Source organism: Sceloporus occidentalis, unplaced genomic scaffold, assembly GCF_023333645.1.
Source record: "Sceloporus occidentalis isolate IW3139 unplaced genomic scaffold, rSceOcc1.0.p SCAF_7, whole genome shotgun sequence".
Classification (NCBI taxonomy): domain Eukaryota; kingdom Metazoa; phylum Chordata; class Lepidosauria; order Squamata; family Phrynosomatidae; genus Sceloporus; species Sceloporus occidentalis.
The window spans coordinates 16,598,216-16,621,779 of NW_028316987.1; the positions used below are offsets into that span (position 1 = coordinate 16,598,216).

The 23,564-nt window shown below is 43.1% G+C and overlaps 1 protein-coding gene across 1 annotated transcript in view; it reads right to left on the reverse strand.

Annotated features, from left to right (window-relative positions):
• RND2 (Rho family GTPase 2) overlaps positions 1 to 20,524 on the reverse strand; it is a 45,510-nt gene extending 24,986 nt beyond the window's left edge. The window contains exons 1-2 of the mRNA XM_089532136.1: positions 20,387 to 20,524; positions 18,275 to 18,362 (exon numbers count right to left, since the gene is read on the reverse strand). Coding sequence (XP_089388262.1) covers positions 18,275 to 18,362; positions 20,387 to 20,488 — 190 coding nt within the window. The 5' untranslated portion in view covers positions 20,489 to 20,524. The remainder of the gene's footprint in view (positions 1 to 18,274; positions 18,363 to 20,386) is intronic.
• Positions 20,525 to 23,564: the final 3,040 nt, after the last annotated feature.

The following is a 23,564-nucleotide window of genomic DNA, read 5'->3' on the forward strand; positions in this document are numbered from 1 at the left end:
TGATAAGAAGAAGAAAAAAGATGTAAGCACAGCATTATCAAATCAAGCCTTAGGAAAACAGCATTATCAATTCATGCCCGAGGAAGTGTTTTGAAACACTTGAAAGCTTGCATAATTATATACCAAGTTGTGTTGTTCCAATACAAGACTATTTTACTCACTTTGTACCTCCTGTCCTTTGGGACAAATCAATCACCAACACCTCAGGGTTGTCACCTTTCTGGGCCAGAATTGACAGGAGTTAAATGCATAATTGCATAATGCATCTAGCTGTCTCCTTCTTCTATAGAGCAGCTGGTGGTAGGGGCACTCATGATCAATTTGTACCTTTGGTGCATAGTGATAGATTAACCCTTTGCTCCCTCAAGCTTCCTTCACAGACCTAATAGCAAATTAGAGGCCTAATAGCATTTTTTTTTGGTCACAGAGGAATGGTTAAAAAAACATTATACTGGCTGTTATAAGGATGAACAAAATGGATACATTAAACACAATCATGCATGTAATATCATATCTTTTTCAGTCTTCTTGTTCCCTTAGGGATGTGCAGACTTTCAGGTGGGTATGGGGGAAGGGGAAAGGATAAGGGAAACCACATGCCTCTGTATTTTTTCAAATGGAAAAAATGTGCAATTTAGGGAAACACTGGAAAAAGACTCCAAGAAAACATTTGATTCTTGGAGGTTAATAAAATGCTTTAAAATAAGGATTTATTCACTCAAAATGTATGCTAAAAATGTTATTTTAAAAAATAAAAGACAGTCTAAAGCCTTAGAACTATCTGTACATATAACTGAGTTTAGTGCAATTTTTATTTCCAACTCCCCTGGCCACTTCTTTTCATATGATAATGATACAAAAGTTCAAATGTATACATACCTACTTGGGAGAAAACACTACTGAATTCAGCAAGTCCTATTTCTGAATTGTAGTTACCTGCCTTCACATAACTGATGGCTTCACATTTCTGATGACTTTATGGCAACTCTTAAGGCAAATCTATCATGCAGTTTTCTTGGCAGAATTTGTTCAGAGGGGGTTTGCCTTTGCCTTCCTCTGAGGCTAAGAGAGTGTGATTTGCTCAAGGTCACCAGTGTCTTAGTCCGACACTCAAACCACTCAAACCATTAAACCATGAGTAGGCATGCTCAAAATTGCACTGTAGGGTAATTCACTGCTAAAAACTGCAGATCCACACATATTTAAAGGCTTACTTGCTTAAGGTTATTTCACACAAACTGCCTTGGGAGCGTTCTTAACTTAAAAGGCAGTCCAGAAAAATATTTTAAATAAATAAAATTGCTCTGTGAGTTTCATAAATGTAGCAGGTAGCACAATTTTATATGCTAAGCTATAAATTACACATTTATGTCGTTAGAGCAGCAAAATAAAGCTAGATTTTATAAGCAAGTGCATACTGAACAAATTTCAATTGATCCTAAAAAAAATCAGTTTTTTTCCTTACAAAACCTGGCAAGGAAGGTTTTTTCCCTTCTTCATGGCTTCATTGTTTCCAGCAATGTTAAATCTCTATAGTCATCGTTCCGATTTCATCTCAACACACTTCTTCCATGGTGCCTTTAAGCTTAAACCCTTAGCCTCAACCCGTCCCCAAGCCAAAACAAACCTAACTGCATTTATTCAGCTTCTGGTCATTCTTAGCATTACCTCTTCTTCTCCCTTTGTGCTGTGAGCACCTTGAGGCAAATACTAGTCTTTTTAAAGCTTATTTTACTCACTGAAGCGCCATGTATCACAACAGAGGCATAGAAAACAGAGCCAACAAAAATGAACAAAATATAAAATATAGTCTTAAAGGTCGAGAGTGAATCAGTGTATTTGCAGTTTCCAACTTCCCACTGCCTTCTGGAGTTGCATCAAAACTTATCTCATTTATTCCTCAGATGCTGGCCCCACTTTAGTATCCAAGTGTGGAAGACAGGGCCAAAGCTGGATCTCAGATCCTTATTTGACACAGTAACATGCATACCCTGTAATATTGGACTACCCTGCATCACTTGGCTCAATGATCAGGTGACAGTCCTCCAAAACTGACCAGAACTTACACAGGCCTAAAGCAGTATTTCATAGAATCATAGAGTTTAAAGAGACCACAAGGGCCATCTAGTCTAACCCCCTGCCGTGCAGCATATCACTATCAAAGCATCCCTCACAGATGGCCATCCAGCCTCTGTTTAAAGACCTCCAAAGAAGGAGACTCCACCACTCTTTGAGGGAATGTGTTCCACTGTCAGGAAGGTGGTATCTCTTTTCCTGAAGTTTGCATGCATTGTTCTGGGTCCTGTTCTCTGGAGCAGCAGAAAACAAGCTTGTTCCCTCCTCAGTATGACATCCCTTCAAGTATTTAAACAGGGCTATCACATCACCTCTTAACCTTCTCTTCTCCAGGCTAAACATCCCCAGCTCCCTAAAGCATTCCTCATAGGGCATGGTTTCCAGGCCTTTCACCATTTTAGTCACCCTCCTTTGGACACACTCCAGTTTCTCAACCTCCTTTTTGAATTGTGGTGCCCAGAACTGGACACAATATTCCCAGGTGGGGCCTGATTAAAACAGAAATTTAATTCACTAGCAGAACTGCTAGTAATTGAGGCTGGTTAACCACTAACTAATTAAGTTGTCATTAGCAGCGCATTGTATTGTTGGAACATTCAAAAGGTCTCTTTTTGTCCTGCCTCTAAGCTGTAACTTCTTCTCACCTAAACTACAAAACCCATAATAGGATTGTTGCTTGTGAATGGTGGGTGTCTGGCACATCTGGGAACTATTAAGTAGGAAAGGTCTGTCCCAAAGCATAGTAGGATCTCATATTACAACCTCTTCAGTTCAGTTGGTAACTTATCTCCATCTCTCTTTTCTTTCCACCCCTGTCAACACGTATACTTCATTCACTCTTCTAATTCCTTGTTTGTTAAAGGTTAATAAAGAGTGATTTACTTCCTTTAGAGGAGCTGGTTAACCACACATACAGCAAGAAGAAAACAGTACAGTGATGGAAAATTCTTCCTCTGAAATTTCTGAGAGTCTCTGAGCATGTGCAGAATATTTTTATGCACAACTGATTAATTGCATCCTTTCTGCCTCCCCACTCACAATCAAGAAGTATGGTCTAAAAGGATCGGTGTGGTAGAGCACACGTTTTACATGCAGGAGTCAGGGATCCCAAATACAGTGTAGCATCAGCTGTTTTAATGAACAGCTACCTAAGTAGACTACTATTCTCTGAACCCATCTTACCTCAATTGTATGATTTAAAGGGGGGTATAAGAAGAAAGAGAGGGGAGGAGAAGAAGGTAGGTAAAAACCAGAACAGAAAGGATAGAGATACAGAGAGGAGGAGAAGCTAAGCGAGAAAGAAATGGATGATGAGTTTGCGGGAAATGTTTCATTTTATTATTCAAGAGCCTAGCATTGTGTGAATAGTACACAGAAGAATTACTAAAGGACCCACAGCAACCCACCGCACATAATATAATAATGGAAATGGAAACTAGTCCAGAATACTCTATAATCAATAGGGGGAAAGTTACTGAAGAAAGTCATAATGTACTCACAACCCTTGAAAGACTCTAAACACCTTCTGCCCATATTGTCCCATGTGGGCAGCTGACAGTCATAAAGGGATCCAACAATATTATATAATGATGTCATGTTATATCATAATATAGAACAGAAACCACTTCATAACATAATCAGTAGAGAAGTTATTGTGAAGAGATTGACTATGCATTGCCAGAAAAATTCCAAAAAATGTCCTTCCATAAAGAGCTGAAAGAGAGGAGAGACTTCTGAATGTCAAATCTGAAAGGCAAGAAGCATTCCTGTTTTCCTGAGTGTGACAGAAGGAAAGGCATCCATTCTAGCCAATTCTAATGATTTAATTAGCGAAAGGATATTTTAAATCTCAGTGTTAATTGAAGAATCTAGAAAATGAGGTGAAATCACTAGAAAAAAGTAACAAGTTACAAATTAGTTAATTCCAAGCTCTGGTTTTGAAAGCTGAAGTAAGTCTGGAACTACCACCCTAAGTGATAATTCCTCGCCTTACCAAGATTGCTTCCTAAAAAGACATCTCCTACCATATCATACTACTTTTTCCTCCATCTTGCTTAGAAATCGGCTTGAATAGTGCCGAGAAACTTCAAGATATACTGAATTAATGGGAAGAACTATGTTCATCCTTATATCAACATATATTTTTTTTCCAAAAATGAATACTGTGTTCAAAAATATTTCAGGAGTATGAGATGGATGGTTGTATCACATCAGCACAAGCCACAACATTTAAAACTCTATTCTTAGGATAATTAGGTTAATATTTAAATTATAAGATATAGCTATCATGACATCCAAACTTGACTTTTCATTTACAGAAAAATGTGAAAGAGTGCCATGGGATACAGGTTGAGCAGATGTTCTTTTCTCAGCAGTGAATGACAGATCCTGCTTAACACAGCTGCAACAGACATTAAACAACACACGCCTCAATATGTCCTCACACATTTCACTAGTAATAGCAAGTGCATTTATTTTAATGTCTTCCTTTTTCTTTCAGCCCCCAAAATCCTGAAAGCAACATACATATGAAATAATAAAGTTGCAACAATTCAAAATCTCAAAACTGTTTATTGCACTCAATTGCACTGCTCACCTAAAAGCAGTAGATAAAGTCACGCATAAGAACCACTGCACTGATCTTATCTCATGCTATTTATAGTAAAATGGAATATTATTTCTGGAAAAAAGGAGGATAGGGAGACAGCCAGGCTCAACTTTTTGCAGCGAACAGTTAGAATCCTCCACCAAAACCACACCACCTCTTGTAGTCTTATGTCTCAGATGGAGATGCTAGAAACAACTGGAAGTTACCCTCTCTTGATATCTTTACAAGACAAGTTAGTGTTAGGTGTCATCCTGATACAGATTATCCTCAATATGCATTGCTCCAATTTGCATCATTTCTTCAGAAACAAGTAATTAAAGAAATTCTCAACCACAATGCATAGCTCTCTATCAGTGTACTTATGCGGTTGAGCAATGTGGGAGCGCAAGAAGAGAAAGACGAAAGAACGAGGAGCGTGGGATGAGAGAATGAGAATGTTTGGTGTTTTGACTGTTAAGAAAACATTGTCTTTTACCAGCTTAGTTGGGGGAGTGGAGAGAAGGAGAAAGCAACTGCAGTCTTGGTGCTGCTGAAAGGAAGGGGGTTTCCTTTGTCTGCTCAGAAATGAGAGTTTGAAGAAACGTGGATCATACCATTGTTTGGAAAGAGATTTTATTGACTGCTTAGAACGGTGGTTCTCAACCTTCCTAACGCCACGACCTTTTAATACATTACCTCATGTTGAGGTGACCCCCAACCATAAAATTATGGTGTCTCGGTTCCTAAGACCATTGGAAATATGTGTTTTCCGATGGACTTAGGCAACCCCTGTGAAAGGCTGTGACCCACAGGTTGAGAACTGCTGGAGCATGAGAAGGAGAAAGAAACTGGAATCTTTGAAGTTTTGGTGTGGCTAAAAGGACCTTCCTCGGCTTGCTCAGGTGCAGGGTGAGCAATTGGAATCTGCTTTCTTCACTTGGCAAGCCTTCTGGAGAGCGCACTGCAGAATATGTGCTGCCTTTCTCTTTCTCCTGATATGCTTTCTTCATCTAGGAAGGCTGCTGGACAAGATACAACAGAAAAACACAGTTCTTACAAGTTGTGCTCTCTCTCTCTGTGTATGCTCATCTGAATAGGAATTGTTGCCTAATGGAGCAAGTCAGCTCACCTCAGGCAAACCTCCTTGGAATCAGCAGTCACTGCCTCTTCTGGTTCCGCTGAACATTTCTCTAGCCTGGACTGGAGTGTGGTTTTGGCACGCCTCTGGACTCTTAGGACGCATGCATAATTTAAACAGCATACCTCCAAAGTGACCCAAAGCAGCTTTATATTGGCCTGTCTCTATGGGGCCTAAAATTACTAACTTTGTGGCTTCTTCAGCTCCATCAGACCACATCCACCTCTGCATTTACATAATGAGCCCAAGAATGCAAACCTGACAGAGATTGAGATCTGCTTACATTATGACTCTTAAAAGCTTTCCCAGTTATTTCATTTAAACCTATCTTGAACCAAAACAGTTCTTAAATGGGAGCCCCAGCTATTAGGTTACAGCATCTCATCTGTTTTTTTAGGTGGGTTGTTTACACTGAGGGGTGTATGAGTGTGCCTACATGTGTGTTTCAATAAACAAAACAAGGTTTAAATTATAAGCCTAGACCAAAATAACCACCCTTTAAATTGGTAACTGCACTCACAGGTGGTGAACAGTAAGGAAATGATTTGCCGAGTTTGTGGGAAATGGGGAGGGATACATATTACTACAAGAAAACATCACAGACAATTATTAAAGAAGGTAAAGAAGAAAGTACAAAGGCAGGCTTACTGCTCAGAATGAAAAACCAAATATAATGACCATAGAGGATCAGAATACATTCAACCTAGACAATGAGGAAATCATTTAGGCTGTGCACAAGATGTTGTAATTAAAAGGTATAATTTTCATTTTGCTAGTTGTTTATGTCACAACTATTACCATTACATTCATTTACATACAGGAATTATGATTCATTATTAGGGATTTTGTATGGTGTCGTATGGGAGGAGGCCGGTGTGTGTGTGTGAGAGAGACACCAAACCTAATGACACCACTGGCTGCTATGAAAGAACTAGATAAGATCATATAGCGAAAAGATATACAACTGAGCACAAAAGTTAGAATCGTCCAAGCCACTGTATTCCCCATCACCATGCAAGGATGTGAGAGCTGGCAGCGAAGAAGGACGATAAGAAAAAAAATCAATTCATTTGAGATGTAGTGCTGGAGAAAAGTACTGGGAACACTGTGGCAAACAAATGGGCCATTGAACAGATAAAGCCAGAAATCTCCCTGGAATACAAGATGATCAAACTGAGGCTGTCATACTTTAGCCACATCATGAGAAGGCACGACTCATTAAGAAAGACGATAATGCTAGGAAAGGTGGAGGAAAGTAGAAAGAGAGGAAGACATGGACATGGAGTTACAGGATCTAAGCAGAGCAATGGCGGATGGGGAGTTTTGGAGGTGTTTCATCCTTAGGATTGCCATGGGTCGGGGATTACTCAAAGGCAATTCACAACAACAACAACAACAACAACAACAACAACAACAAACATCTTTATAGTTTTATCTCCCCACTTTTCTCTCTTTTAATCTTTACAAGCTGTTGTTTTCTGAGCCATTGGCTATTCTTTCAGTCCTGTGTAAACTGTAGGTGGTGAGTTTAGCATCTGGAGCCTCTAGAACCCCACTGGGTGGGAACATCAAACTGTGAGAACGAAGTACACAAAAACAAACCTGTGGTCTGACATGAACATTAAGGCATCTCACAGGATAGACTAAAGCAGAGGCAGAGGGAGAGCAGCTCATGGGCTACAAGCAGGCTTCAAATTCCAATTTTGTGGTACCCCAACCCAGCAATATTTTTTAAAAGTCAGTGCAATTGTCACCTGAAAACCCCTAAAACACTCTGATACACATTCCAGAACCTCCCATCTTTGCTAAAACTTGTGAGTGATTTTGGCTGTATATTGGCCCAAAATAGCAACTGTGGCCTTGATCTGTAAATGCCTGTTTCCATCACCCCACACCATCCTGGTGTCATCCTGTTTGGATGGCTTGCATTCGAAAGCCTGGTTCTGGTGCGAGCAGTCTGGATGACATCTGGCATGTTCTGCATAGTAACCAGGGTAAAACAGCCATAAACTACATTTTTAAAAGTTACCTGTTGCTCTGGATCTTCTAGAACCTCAGAATAAGCAAACCACCAGAGCAATGGTGGACACACCGGGCACCGCAGCAGACAGCCGCCAAGCAGAGAGCCACCGTGGTGTGGGAATGGAGGGGCAGGTAACAGTGGCAGGCCAGGGCAGCTGCGGGTCCAGGATACTCATTTGCTCCCAGTATACTGGCCAGTGCAGACAAGGATTACAAGTGACATAATGTCACCTCCAGTGAACCTCTACATGCATGAAGGAGGTTTGGGGCTGAAAAATTAGTTCCCCCTTCTATGCAGTTCCCCAACACTGGCTAACCATTTGGGTACACATTCCTGTTCTTGCAACCTCTTTAAATGGTGTATCATACTTTTTTGTGAAGCTGAAATAGCAGTTCACCTTCCCCCCTCCAGCAAAAAGACCATCCAAAAGTGAGGGGGTCAGGGGACTGCAAAAACAGCCCCAGGACCACACACTGCAGCATGGTTAGGAGTAATGGAAAATCAGAGGGCTGGATGTAATGCTAAGGAATATTAGCACAGGGGATAGTGTCCTGGCATGTCTGCACCTTTGAATGTGCTCAGAAGTAGTTTTATCAGTTCCTTCTTCTCAAGGAAAACCTCAAGGAGCAAAACCTCAAAATCCTTATTCCTAATTGGGAGGGAAGATGCAGCCCTTCCAGAGATGGCCAGACCCACAACTGCTGGGATCATTTTGAGCTGTAGTGGCTGTTCCCTTACTTTGGTTGTAGGGACAGTACCTTCAAGCCTAAGTGTAGCCTAAGAGCATCATTGGTTACAGCATCTTACTTAAAGACAACACTTTAGATCAGAGAGAGAGGCGACCATCTCCCAGTCATGGAAGTGTATATTACTTGTGTAAGCCCACTGCTCATTTTGGGGAAGATGGACATTTTGGGGCAGATGGACAGCTCCACTATTCAAGCTGATGCGTGAAAACAGAAGAGCTTGGAAAGTGTGGGGCTGAATAGATCGTCCCTAAGGGTTGGCTTGCAGCTGCCTCTTTCTTTGCCAGATTGGGGCCATGGCAACTACATGCTGCAGCCCCAATCTGGCCTCTCCGCAATGCAAAAAGGAGCCACAAAAGGAGGTTCCTTTTTGTGCTGTGGAAAGGGTGCCATAGCTGCCGGCACCATGGCTTTTCAGCGTTCCTTTGGCGCTGTGTCATCTGGATGCAGCGCCAGAGCAGCGCCGTGACACCGCCTGCCGTGTCAAGCTGGCATGAGTATGGAGTTGGGGAGTGCGTTGTGCAGATGCCATGCCCCACTCCACCCCCATACCAGCCTTTGATACCGTTCTGTTGAGGCTCTTATAGTAATTATTTACTATTAAGTGTCATCATGTTTGTGAGATAATCTTTAAAATCTAGAAAAAGTAAATTCTTGAATTATATGGGGCACTAGTGTTACTTTTTCAACACTTTCTGCTAATATTTTTTTAACCTTAGAGTTCATAAGACAGTGGCTGAAAATTTGAACATGTATTGTTAAAATGTCTCCAAAAAGACCTTAAATTTAACTTTTAAAAAGCTACTACTTGTAACATCAATGAAGTGGTATCGTTCCCACTTAGCTTTCGGCCTCTTAGGATGCATGAATCATTTGAACACCATACCTCCAAAGTGACCCGAAGCAGCTTTATTTTGGCCTGTCTGTTCGGGCCCATGGTGTCACAAATGCAGCCTGAAGTTCAGCACACAGAATTTGCACTGAACAGTACATACAGTCAGAAGGAGGAATCTGAGAATTAAGAGCCATAGAAAAACACAAGACAGACATTATTGCAACCCTTGGTAGTGCCCACCAATGCAGTGAATAATCATGGTAAAACTCCTGCCTCCCAAAGAGATTTTGCTACATGTATCTTGGGAGTATAGAGAAGGAAGGCCCTAAAGGCACTATCAGAAAAACAAACAGCGCAGTAATGTAGATGGCATTTCTCATTTGGTGTATGAGAGGAAAATACATGGAAGCAGTATACACTCATTAATACTTCATTAGTCAATGGGGAATGGTGCAAGGGGAGGGGGTGGAAAAAGACAAACTACTGCATGCTATTTCATTAATGAACCAGTGCTAGAAGTTAAAAGCTGTAAGAAATTTGGGGAGAATTTCAGTTATGAAATGACTTACTGCCTGCTTCCTCCTTCAACCTACAATCATCTAAAAACTAAAGAGTCATAGGCTCTTATCAAGAGATGGTGGCCATAAAGATTCTTTACAAGAACTGGGGGTGGCAGCGGTGGAGGTATTTGGAAAGATCAAGCCCAGAAGAGCTTCGTTTTGGGGTAGGACATAGCTCTGGAACCTTTCCTCTGTGCTCTGGTTTCCATCACCAAATTTAGGAACAAGCTATTAGGACACAAGCTTCCTTCTCTGCAGATGAAGAGTGCAGTTTATGATGAACCCAACCACCATCTTGTGGTCCAAGAAGTGGCAAATGATCCCAACATTTCAAGGTGAGGCACATCTGCACACCACTTACTTGGGATATAAGCTTCCCTCTGCTGAGCCTTGGATCAAGGGTGACCAGACATCCTTCTTTTCCAGGACATGTCCTGCATTTCAACCTTCTCTCCAGGGGGAATTTCAAAATGTTCTCCATTTTGAGCCTGATTACAAAGCATGGCTTTATATTTCTATGATTATTTGTAAGCATCTACATGGAAATGTCCTCCATTTTTCTTGCATTCCCTACATTCGTGGTGGCTTGTTCTTCTTTGTGGTTAGGCCATCTGGCCACCCTGCCTGAATCTTGACTGGAATGATAAAGAAAAAAGAAAAGGAAAAACAATACTAGAAGAACAAGTGTGTGGAGAGAGGTCCTTTCTCTGACCAGTAAAATCAACCAACTCCTCTGTTATCTAGAATTCAAGAAAAAATGGTGGAGAGCTTAGTTCCAGCTCTCTTCACTTAGAAATAAAAACGTTGTTTGTTTCAGAATACGAACACTTGCATTGAAGAGTATTCACTGGATTTACACGATCAGCATCTATTTCAACATTGTTTGTTTTAAAATATTTACTAAATTGTTTATTTCATGTACATCCCAATTCCCACCTTTCTCCCAAAGTGGGACCCAAATGCAGCTCACAAAAGAAAATCAATTAAAACCTAACAATACAATTTTAAAAACAATTAAAACCCTAGCATTTAAAACAGTATAAAATTATTTTAAAAACATATTAAAGTTAAAAATAAATAAAGCACACGCCTCAATAAGAAGCCTTCCTGGGAGCAATTACATATTAAAGCCTACTTCTTTTTTTTTAAGAGTCTTTGCCTGCTGACAAAAGGAAAGCAATGAGGGGACCAGGCTAGCCTCCCATGAAAAGGAGTTCCAGAGGGTGGGAAAAGACAGTGAGAGATGTCTCTTGTGTCCTCACCAAGTGAGCTTGTGATGGTAGCATACCCAGAGAAGACCTTCTCCTTATGATCTTAAAACTCTGGCAGATTTATAAGGGGAAATAGGCTTGAATGGAGTATGTCCTTGTGCACGTGCCAATGGCGCACCCACCAGTGCAAATAGTGGGGTCGTCCCTCTGTGTATATTCAAGGGTGCAGATCCCAGATCCGTGCATTAGGAAAGGCAATTGTACTTTGAATTGTGCCCAAAAGTAAACCAGTAAAACAGTTTTAACAAGGGGGTTAAATGCTCTCTATAACTGGCTCCAGTCAGCATTCTGTCTGCAACATTTAGGACCCAGTAAAATTCTCAGTTTCCAAAGGCCAAGTAGAGTGCACTGTTACTGTTGTTGCTGTGTGCCTCCAAGTTGTTTCCAACTTCTGGCGACCCTAAGCTTCTGCAGAGGGGGTTTGCCATTGCCATTCCCTGAGGCTGAGAGAGTGTGACCTGCCCAAGACCACCCAGTGGACAGGGACATAGCCAGGATTTTAGGAAGGGGGGGTCCAGACTAAGTGCCACCATTATAATGGGGCTTGGGCGTGGCGGCGCAGCAGCACACACCATTCATTTTTCTAATGGAAGGGAGGGGTCCGGACCCCAAACCCCCCCCCCCCTTGGCTGCGTCCCTGCAGTGGATTTCATGGAATGTAATCAAGGCATGTGCCATCATAGCAGGATCTGATATCTCAAGGCACAGATGTAGCTGACATACCAGTTCTAGCTGTCCAAATGCATTCCTGACTAGGGATGCCATATACCGGCGGGCCCTGGGACAATCCCGCTTTTGGGGGCCCCCTGCCTGCCCCAGTCCGGTTCCCCCCAACCTCAGCCTTTGTCCCAGCTCTGGGCCGGCCCCGCTGATGCGGCCATTGCCACGGCCGCTAATGCGGCTGGCCGCCAACCCACCTCCTCCTCCTCTTCTTGGCAGCGCTGCCCTCCTGCTCCTGGGCAGCGCCGCCTTCCTCCTCCTCACCAGTGCTGCCGCCACATGCCACCCGCGGCGGGGCTTTCCCACGCACGCGCAGGGCTATGTCAGAGGAGCCCGTCCCCTTGGGCCAGCCGAGGGACGGGCTCCTCTTCCCTTGGGCGCGCCACATCCTCCACATGCACACCCTAGCGCGGGGCTTCCCAAGGAGCCCTTGCGCTGAGGCGCTGAGGAGGAGGGGGAGGATGAAGAGGAGGAGGAGGATGAAGAGGAAGAGGGGGAGGATGAAGAGCAGGAGGAGGAGGTGTAAAGGTGAGTCAGTGGCCATTTCAGGTCTGCCTTGGAGGTTTTTTTAAATTAATTTTTAAAAATATAAAATACTTATTTTTTGTTTTTTTATTTTATTAATTTTTATCATTGCTTTTTTATTTTTTTTAATTTCATTTATTTTTATTATTGCTTGTTTTTATTTTATTTTATTAATTTTTATTATTGCTTGTTTTTGTTTTATTTTATTAATTTTTATTATTGCTTGTTTTTTATTTTATTACATTAATTTTTATTATGATATACACCCCTGCCTTGTTTTTTATTTTTTTCCCATTATTTTTTATTAATAAATATATGCAAGTGCATTTTCTGTGTATTTATGGCGCTTTGAATGCTAACAAGTCTGCCTTTCTTGGACAATTATAGTGATGATGATGATGATGATGATGATGATGATGATGATGATAATGGTGATATTGATATCAACAAGCCTCTGAGGCACGGCCAATGTAACTTGCTGTGATTTTTACAAACTCATGCGCAGTGAAGAAAAACCACAGTCCCTTGCCCAAGTACACACTTCTGAGAAGTACAGTTGAACCCGAGGGCAAGTACATTTCTGCCATCTGTCTAGGAATAATGCCAAAATGTCCTCCATTTTGATCATGCCTAAAAAAACATGCATTTATATTAACATTTTAAAAAAACCCTCCATTTTTTGCGTGTCCTCCATTTTTTATAAAAAATGTGTCCTACATTTGAAAATGTTGCCCTACATTTGTCCTACATTTGTCCCAGTTTGGAGGTCCTGACTTATGGCAACCCTACTCCTGACCAGTACTGAAACATGGGCATCGAGATTCAGAGTTGAGCCCAACAGAACACCAATGCTATGAGTCTGAGATTTCACTAAAGATTAAAACAAAACAATAAAGTATCTGGGTATCTCTCAAAGTTGCAGAGAATTAGAGACATCAAGAGGAGGAAAAACAAACATACAAATGTAGGACACATTTTTTGAAAAATGGAGGACATGCCAAAAAAATATTGATTTTTTAAAAAAATGTTAATATAAATGCATGTTTCTTAGACATGGTCAAAATGGAGGACACTTTGTTATTTAAGAACAAAAATAAAATAAAATAAAATAACCAAGGCTGGGTTGTATATATTTAAAAATAAAATAAAATAAAATAAAATAAGAAAACTAGGCTGGGTTGTATATATTTAAAAATTAAAAAAAAACTTTTCCCTCCCCCTGCCCCAGAGGCCTATCCTCCTCCTTTGCCTCCTCCTCCTCCTCTTACTCCTTTGCCGCTGCCGCCACCACCACCTCCTCCTCCTTTGCCTCCTCTTCCTCCTCCTCTGCCTCCTCCTCCTCCTCCTCCAAGGCTCCTGACACTGGCCAATGGCAGACTGGGGCTGGAAACTAGGCCAGCCCCTGCTTGTCTGCCATTGGCCAGAAGGCTTAGGAGGTGAGTGCTGCCCCTTAAGCCCCGCGCGCAAGCGCGCAAAAGAGGCGAGCACACGCTGCTGCCGGCCGTGGCCCAGGCAAGTGCCGCAGGCTGCACAGCAGCTGCGCTGGGGGGAGGGGGAGGAGGAGCGGTGGAGGCAGAGGACGGTGCAGCGCGACCATTGAGGAGGAGGAGGTGGGTGGCTGGCGAGCCGCGTTAGCGGCCGCGGTAATGGCCGCATGAGCGCGCCCGGCCCAGAGGCTGGGCCTGGGACAAAGGCCCCAATTGGGGGGAACCAGGCAGGGGTGGGCAGGGGCCCCCAAAAGCAGGTTTGTCCCAGGGGGCACTGCGTGTCACCCCAAATGGCTACGGGTGTCAGTACTGACACGCGTGTCATAGGTTCGCCATCACTGTATTAAGCAGTTAACAGTAGTCTGCCTTGCAGTTTTCATGCTCATATATACACCCAATTATTCTGGTCAGATTAACCCCCCCCCCCGCCCCCCAAAAATAAAGATCTCAAGAAACTGCAGGGGCCGGGCTCCTGTCCCTACTAGCCAAGATAATTAGAACTGACTGTCAGTTCAGACTAAAAACCAAGGCTAGAACTCTATCACAAATGGCAGGAACAGTAGAATTAGGTTATGAACTGGACACTTAAGGCTGACCTAGTTCATATCAAACAGTATGACTTTGCAGTCCCTTCTGCACTTGGTTTGAAAGAGAGTCCAGTTTTGAAAGCACAGTCTGGCACAGCATCCTTGTATATATGCATGTGTGTGCATATAGCAGGGTCTTCCTAGTCAATAATTCCACTAGACCAGTACAGGCCCCAAGTTGCAATGAGTCTAAACAGCTATTCAGATTCCAGTCTTTGCCTAACAGTTGCCAACCAGATGACTCAATGTATGCTACACTTTCTTATTTGTTGCTAGCATCTCTCTCCCTCCCAAAACTTTTCAGTCATTAGCTTATATACTCTGATTGACCCATTCTCCATTAATTTGTTACAAGTCTAGCTGAACCCACAATCATTACTAAGCAGTTTTATGGCTCTGGCTTTTATACTTTCTTTTAAAAAAAACCTAGCCAGGCCACAAAAGTCTTTGGCTGCTGCTTGCTAGCTGAGCTATGTTTATCACTGAATGTATCCCACCTTTGGACAATGCACGCGTTTTCTTGTTCAACACTAGAAGATGCTGAAGCTTTGTTATCATTTCGTGCACCACTCTGGCCTGCTACAGCAGGAGAATTGTTCACCGGCTTCCTCCTCCTGAAGCTAAAAAGGAAGAGATGTGCTTTTCTCTATCCAGACAGAAGAGTCTTTCTGCAGACTCCCAAGAAGCCACCAGCAATTGTGCCACAGCTGCACCACACACAACAGAGCCCTTTACACAACCCAACAAAGCAGATGAGAGATGCTGTGCCAAGGAAAGGGTTGGACCATGCCAATCACAATGATGCAAAGTTAAATGCATGCAAGCTGATGCAGCTGAGACAGGGGAAGGGAGGTCTGGCAGGTTGAAGGCCCCTTAACCACACCACACAAAAACCAGAAACATTTATCCCACACATAGAATTACACAGAAGTTGGAAGTTGCCCCACAGGCCACTGAATCCACTCCCAGCTTAGTGTAGGAATTCCATATACAGCATCTAATAATAATGTTAATAAAATTTATTTATACCCTGCCTCTCTGTGCAACAGTCTCTTCATGAAGACATTCAGAGAAAGAGAAACCACCACTTCTCGAAGTAATTGGTTCCATTGTCAAACCGCTCTTACCATCACGTTCCTTCTAATGTTCAACTGAATTCTACCCTCCTGTAACTTAAAACCATTAGAACTGGCCCTACCCTCTGGGGTAGCAGAAAACAAATCTGAATGCTCTTCTCTGTGACAGCCCTTCAGATAGTTAAGGAGTGCGATCCTGTCATGCACGCGACCAAACACATCTTCTTTTCACCAGGCTGAACATGTCCAGCTCCCTCAACCTCTCCTCACATGTCTTGTTTTCTATGCCACTTATTGTCCTTGTTGCCCTTTTCTGAATTTGCACAACTTGTCTATATCCTTCTTAAAACGAGGCATCTAGAACTGAATACAGTATTCCAGATGAGGCCTGACTAATGCAGAATATAGTGCAAATATTACTTCCCTTGAGTTGAAAACTATGGAAACATCATTATGGTCAAAGCATCATGGTGACTAATGATAGTCTGGAACCTACAAGCCAAAGAACACCAGGCTGATACCATCCTAACTGCCCAAAAATACCATCCTAACTTCACACACACACACACACACACACACAAAAACAACACACAAGGAAATATTTCGGGGAGATGGGATGCTGAAAGAGTATTAGACAAACCCGCATGAACTCAGGAATGGTCTTAATAGAGCTGCTTGGCAAAACCCTGGCAGGAAAGAAAAGCCTAAATTCAGCTGCTTTTTCAAGCCAGGGTGAACCCACTGGATCCATGAGATTAATATATTTGCTGACTTAATATTCAATAAGAGATTGAATCACTAGTCCAAAGTAGAGTAGAGCTGTTAAATCAATGGGATTTACATAAATGTTGACTTATCATTCAACAATCAATTGAATGGATCTACTCCAGCTGGATTTAAAAACTGGATGCAGGCCTAAGTCTTCCTTTTTGCAGGCAAGAAAATGAGGAATTGGGCTTCCCCCTCCCAATGCATTCCTACCAGGGGCGAAGCCTCCACATGAATCCATGGCTCAGTTTTCTGTTTTCTGTTTCCTTCTCACCTGGCCTCACCCTGGATCTCAAAACTATCTCTGAAAAGTAATCAGCTGCTGGCAGGAAACAAAGCACCAGTCAGAAAGATTACAGACTGGAGACATTAGGGCAGTGCTTGAGTTATGGGTGGAGTAGGGTGGAGGTATCTTAAATAACATGGCAAACTCCAATCCTTATGAATTCTTCCCTGCCCCTGTTGTTTCAGTCCTTTTAAAGAATAGTATCTAAGGGGCCCAGAAAAAAATGGTAAATGACATGAGTGAAGGTTGCCCATCCTCTATAGTTCAAATCCTGTTAGCTACTGAACAGCACAGAGATCTGTCTGTCACATTATACAGAAAATAAACAGCTTTATAAAAGGGATAACTAATACAGGATATGTAGGCAGGCATAGCACATCTCATTGTAAATGCTAAATATTAGTAAGTGAATTCTGGGAATACACATTCAGAAAGTCTCTTTGCCTCACCACCAAATAATCACAACCAGACTCTGTAACATATGACTCAGTTTGTATTAGGATTTACAGTTATTTAACCCCAGAATCTAGGTGCTTAAGCATGAAACAAACGAAGTAATAAGAAACAAGAGTGTTTCACAGTATACACAGAATACACTTCCTCTCCTTTCTGTATGCGATACTATAGAGGGGTTGGAAAGGAGGAGATTCAAGACAGAGGGTACTCTTTCTGCGTAAATTAGAGGTAGCAAAATATCCAAGAACTGATACAAGGAGAATGCTGGACAACATAATTCAAGTGCTGATTCCAATTTCTGATATAAAGAGGGATAGATCTTAGTCTCCATTGCAGCCGTGATGAAAAATCTCACAAGCAGTTAGCTAATAGTCTGTTATAACAACAAAGAAAGAGAAGTATGTGTGACCACATGCAAAGTGCATTTTTGTTTAACCTAGTAGGGAGAAAAGCTTTTAGGACAAAGTGCATGACTTCCAGCATGGAAGCTTAAGTGTGGCCAACTGGGGAGTAAAAGAAGGAAGGAAAGAAAGGAAAAAACAGGGGAAGGGGCCAGGACTCCTAGATTCAATTCATTTCTTCATCTATACTGGAGTGGGCGACAGTGCAGGAGGCAAGGGGCAATTTTCACTTCTGAGAACATTGCACCCATGGGCCATATACACATGTTCCAATGTACTGCAAGTGACACAATGTAAATTTCATCCATTCTTCAACCACTGAGAAGGGGTGAGTTAAGCTCCCACACCCGTGGGTGGTGCTGATGCACTTTGGGCTGTTTTGCAATGAAATATCACACAAAAATCTGTCCAGAAAAAAATTGAGTGGCGTGTTTGAGGGGCTTGAGAGATAAAAGTGAAACTAGAAGGATGCCAGCAGCCCACAAGCTGTTTTCCTCCCACTCCTGTTGTAAGCTATGTTCTGAGGGTGTAGTAAACAAATCAGCTACAAAACCCCTCAATGGGAGATCAGGCAAATTCAATCAAATACATGTCCAGTTCTCTTCTTTCCCCATTCCCTGCAGTCAGAGAAATTGAGTGCGCTGCCAGTTCCATACACACACACACACACACAGCAGAACCACAAGCCAGGTCCTCCCCATGTAAGCCCCCTCCCATCCGCTCTGCACTCACCCGATGTGTCCCACATGTTGAGTTCAATGCGCTGCTTGTCGATCTCAAAGCTGGCAGTGTAGTTCTCAAACACAGTGGGGACATAGTTCTGCAGAGGGAAGCAAGAGAACGCATGAAGCCGGAGCCAGATGCAGTGGTTGAGAAGCTGCCACCAGCCCATGATTTCATGCAGGGACCCCAGCACTGTTTTCAAGGTGGGGGCAGCTCAACATCTGCGGTCAGGTTGTTCTGACTACTCCCAGGTATGTTTTTACAAAACAGTCTAAAGCACAATGCATTGCATTAAAACAATCAACACTGTCATCATCCAAATGAAGCTGCTAACAATCTGAGCACCGTGAGAGCAATACCAAAATAATGATCATTTAGTACACTTCCAACAGATACAGTCGGCCCTCCTTATCCACAGATTTTTTTATCCACGGATTCAAGAATCCACGGCTTGAAAATATTTTTAAAAAGCATAAATTCCAAATAGCAAGCCTGGATTTTCCATTTTATATAAGGGATACCTTTCTAAGGTGTTAAATTACAGGGGAGGCTTGGTAATCCAATTCTGCCTGATGGTTTTTGGAGGGGAGGGGAGGCTCACCAGGCTAGTCGCAGGGGGACTCAAGCCCCCAACTGCCTTATTCTTGGGTTCTGGGGTTCATGATTTCACACTCCATTAGGTGCCTCTTGCCTTCTGCCACTCTTGCAGCTGGAGCATCATCCAGCAACTCTCAGCTTCCTGCCATTACTGTTTCTCTTTGCATCTCCCTGGAAGCTCCTTCCTTTAAATGTGAGGTCTAAAAAATGAATGGGTCCATGAACAGATCAAGCCTGAACTCCCTCTGGAAGCCAAGATGATCAAGTTGAGGCTGTTGTGCTTTTGCCACATCATGGGAAGGCAGGACTCATCAGTAAAGATAACAGTGCTAGGAAAGGTGAAGGGAAGGAGAAAGAGAGGAAGACTGTATCTGATGGATGGACTCTCTTAGGGAGGTCGCAGGTATGAATCTTGTTGGGAAATGTATTGCTATATCCCAACAAATCTACAGGACTAAGCAGAGCAGTGGAGGACAGGTTGTCTTGGAGATGTCTCATCCACAGGGTCACCATGGATCAGGATCAACCTGAAGACAGTTAACAACAAACCAGACCTGAATGCTTTTACAGAATCATAGAATCCTAGAGTTGGAAGAGCCCACAAGGGCCATCCAGTTCAACCCCATTCTGCCATGCAGGAACTCTCAATCAAAGCATACCTGACAGATGGCCATCCAGTCTCTGTTTATAGACCTCCAAGGAGGAAGACTCCACCATAGGGGGCAAATTAGAAGTGCCTCTATATGTGCCCTCAAAAAAGCAACGCTATGGTTGAATGGTTCAAGTGCTAGACCTGGGACATCAGAGATCCCAATTCAAATCTCTACTAAACTCCAAAACACATTGGGTGACCTTGGGCTGGTCACTCTCACTGAACCTGACCTAGACTGGTGGAGTCTCCTGCCTTGGAGGTCTTTAAACAGAGGCTGGATGGCCATCTGTCGGGGATGCTTTGATTGAGAGTTCCTGCATGGCAGAGGGTTGCACTGGATGGCCTTTGGGGTCTCTTCCAACTCTCTAATTACATGATTCTATGTCTTTACAGGGTTGTTGCGAGGATAAAGGGGGGAAGAGGGACTGTAAAAGAAAAACCAGTTGTCACAAGGCTGAAGCCAGGCAGGGAGAAGAGGTGTGTGCAGTTGAGAGAAGGGATGCTTCACAATACAATGACTTTCTGTCTTCAGCACCAGCTCCATCAGGGAGGCAGGGAAGCAAGCTGCACCCTCACAGCATCCCCCTTCCCTTCCCTCCCATCTCACCTCTCCCATTCTTCTGCTTCAGGATTCAGCTCCAAGGTTTGCTTGCAAAAGCTGGAGTCAACCTGGCTCCTTCAAAGCTTCCAAACCCCAACCACTACAAATTCCAACTCCCAGAATTCCATAGCCTTCAGCCAAGACACTTAGAGCAGTGCCAAACTGGATGATCTCTGCAGTGTGGATGCAGCCCCAGATTACCATAGATAGCATTGAGCCACCAAGCAACCGAGGGACCCTTCCTTCCTCCCCCTGCTGCTGCTGCCTTTACCTCTGGGTAGGTGTCCTTGGCAAAGACGTGGAGCAGCGCCGTCTTGCCGCACTGGCTGTCGCCCACCACCACGATCTTGCACCGCGCCACCTGGCTCTCCATGACGCCCAGCGAGAGAGACAGAGCGAAGCACTGCTGGCTAGCTCCAGCGCAAATGCATGGCACTCTTCCTCCTGCTCTTGGATCCTGGCTCCTTAGGCCACGCCCACGCCACGCCCCCTGATAAGCCACGCCCTCCTCCTCCTGATGCCCCCTCCAGCCTCCCTAGGTTGGTGTCACCCAGTGCAGTAATTCATGACGTCACCCCCCACTCACTCTTCCATTGACCTCCTCCCATTGCCCCACCATTGTAGATACATTCATTCATTCATTCATTCATTCATTCATTTATTCATTACCACACCATACAGAATCCATAGGAATTAGGCTTTTTTGGACTAGGAAAACATCTAGGAGTACCAATGGCATCACTAGGGTCAGTGTCACCTGGTGTGGTAACTTATGATGCCAACTCCCCTCCTTTCATTGACCTCCTCCCATTACCATGCCATACAGAATCCATAGGAATAATAACAACAACAACAACAACAACACAGTTGGCCCTTCTTATACACCAATTTTTAATACACGGATTCAAGCATATTAAAAAAATCAGTGTATAAGAAGGGCCGACTGTAATTCATGGTGTCACCCCCTCCTCCATTAATCTCCTTCCATTACCATACCATTCAAAATTCTTAGCAATGCTTTTTGTATCAATGTTACTCACAAATCATAATTCCCATATACCACTCAATCTAATGGGAATACGTAGTTGCGATGCAAACAACCAGCCCAATTAAAATTATCTCTTTAAATTGTAATATTGTAGAGACACTGCCTAAATGTATTTACTTATGCATAGCTTCAAGTGGTTAAAGTGAAAATGCAGTAAAATGTGATGTTTTTAAAATTACATTTTTTAGTTTTAAATTTTAATTTTTTAAAAAAACAGCCACATGCCCTTTCTCCTCCCACTGAGCCTCGCCCCATTCACCCCATCTCTTCAGCATTTTAAGGGGACCCAAGTGAATGCCACAGCCTGTTTCTTCTCAAAGGCACATGTTTGAGGAGCACTGGTGTCACCCCCTTTTAGGGTGTCACCTGGTGCGGTCTGACTGCCCCACATGCCCCCTAATGAAGCCACTGCCCCACACTGTCCCCTCTTCCCACCCTTTGGGAAGGAGTGGTGATAGAAGTGAAGTTAAAGTGGTGTCAAACTGGATTATTTCCACCGTGTGGCTGCAGCCCAAGTGAGACATTTGAAGACAAAGGAGGATCATCTGTTTACTCATTGTCGTAAGCATCCCTTCTTCATGTTGTGCATTGTGGCTATTTTCTCCTTCTAATTGTTCCCTTGATGAGTGGCATATTGATTTGAGCATTGGACTATGACTCTGGAGAGCAGAGTTCGAATCCCCATCTGGCCATGAAACTCATTGGGTGACCTTGGGCAAGTCACACTCTCTCCGCCTCAGAGGATAGCTATGGCAAACCTCCTCTGAACAAATCTTGCCAAGAAATCTTGCCTTAGGGTCGCCATAAATCAGAAACAACTTGAAGGCACACAACAACAAAGAGATAGGATTCCTTACATTATAGTTATTTTTTGATATTTTTACTGTATGATCATTTTCTAGATGGTTTATATGGCTTCATTATTCCACTGTATGTTTAAAACGGTATTATAACAAACACATGCAATTTATGGTTTAATAAGCATTATGATTAAATGAATATTCATAAATACCATTTTCCCTAGTTAGTCTGTTTTGTCTTGCAGTTTAGACACCCTCTGTGTGTAAGGGCACATGCTCTACATTTCACTTTTTATTTTCTCCTCTGGCCATGTAGGGAGTACTACTGCTCTTCTCCAAAGATTATGGCAAAAGAACAGCTGGCTGGCACCTCTGTTGAGAAATTAAGCCACAGAGGCAGCCAGTTCTGAGGAGAGGCTGCCACCGCACTGCCAAAATAATCAAATTTGACATCACTTTAACTGTCGTGGCTACAGGCTATGGAATTCTGGGAATGGTAGTTTGTTGTGGCTCCAGAGCTCAGCTAAGAGCACACATGGGACATTTGTAAAGTTGCCCCTTAGGTAAACATATCCAAGGTTGGTGTAGAACTCACATTTCCAACCTTCTAGAGACCACTTGAAAACCTTCTTTCAAATGTGTCCAGGGAGTATTTTTCCATTCACCATTATTATGTGTCTTCAAGTCATTTCCAACCGGTGAACCTATCACAGTTTTTTCTTGGAAAGATTTCTTCAGAGTGGGTTTGCCATGGCCTTCATCTGAGGGTGAGCGAGTGTGACATGTCCAAGGTCACCCAGTGGCTTTCTATGGTAGGGATTCAAACTCTGGTCTCTCAGAGTCCGAGTCCAATGCTCAAACCACTACAAAGCTCTGCTCTGGTGCCATAACAAACTATAATGTCCAAAATTCCATAGCACTGAGCCACGACAGTTAAAGTGGTGTAAAACTGGATTATTTTGGCAATGTGGATGCAGCCAGAGTCTCCCCAGACCTTAAACTCCCCTCTTTAACCGTCTTATCTGGAGCAAGAGCAAGAGTCAAAATTTGCCAGGTGATTGCAAGAAGAGACACCTTTGATCTCGGTGGCGGTGACTTTCCTCTTGATGCCTTCCCAGTTTTCCCTATCTGCCCTTACTGTTATTGTTGTTGTGCCTTCAAGTCATTTCTGATTTATGGCAACCCTAAAACCCTATCATAGGGTTTTCGTGGCAGGTTTCTTCAGAGAGGGGATTTGCCCTTGCCATTGTCTGAGGTTGAGGGAGTGTAACTTGCCCAAAGTCACCCAATGAGTTTCATGGGCGAGCTGGGAATCGAACCCTGGTCTCCAGAGTCATAGTCCAACACTCAAACCACTACACCATGCTGCCACATCATATCTGCTCTAAAGTTCCCTTTTTAATGGTCCCATCATGTTTTATTTCTAAATTTTTCCCCACAAGAAGTTGAGCCATTTAAGGTGTTTCCAGACAAGAGGGCTCCTGGTAGTGGCTGCTATTGTGTACCTGCAAGTCATTTATGATTTATGGCAACCGTATCATAGGGTTTTCTTGGCAAATTTCATCAGAGGGGGTTTACCCTTCCCATCCTCTGAGGCTGAG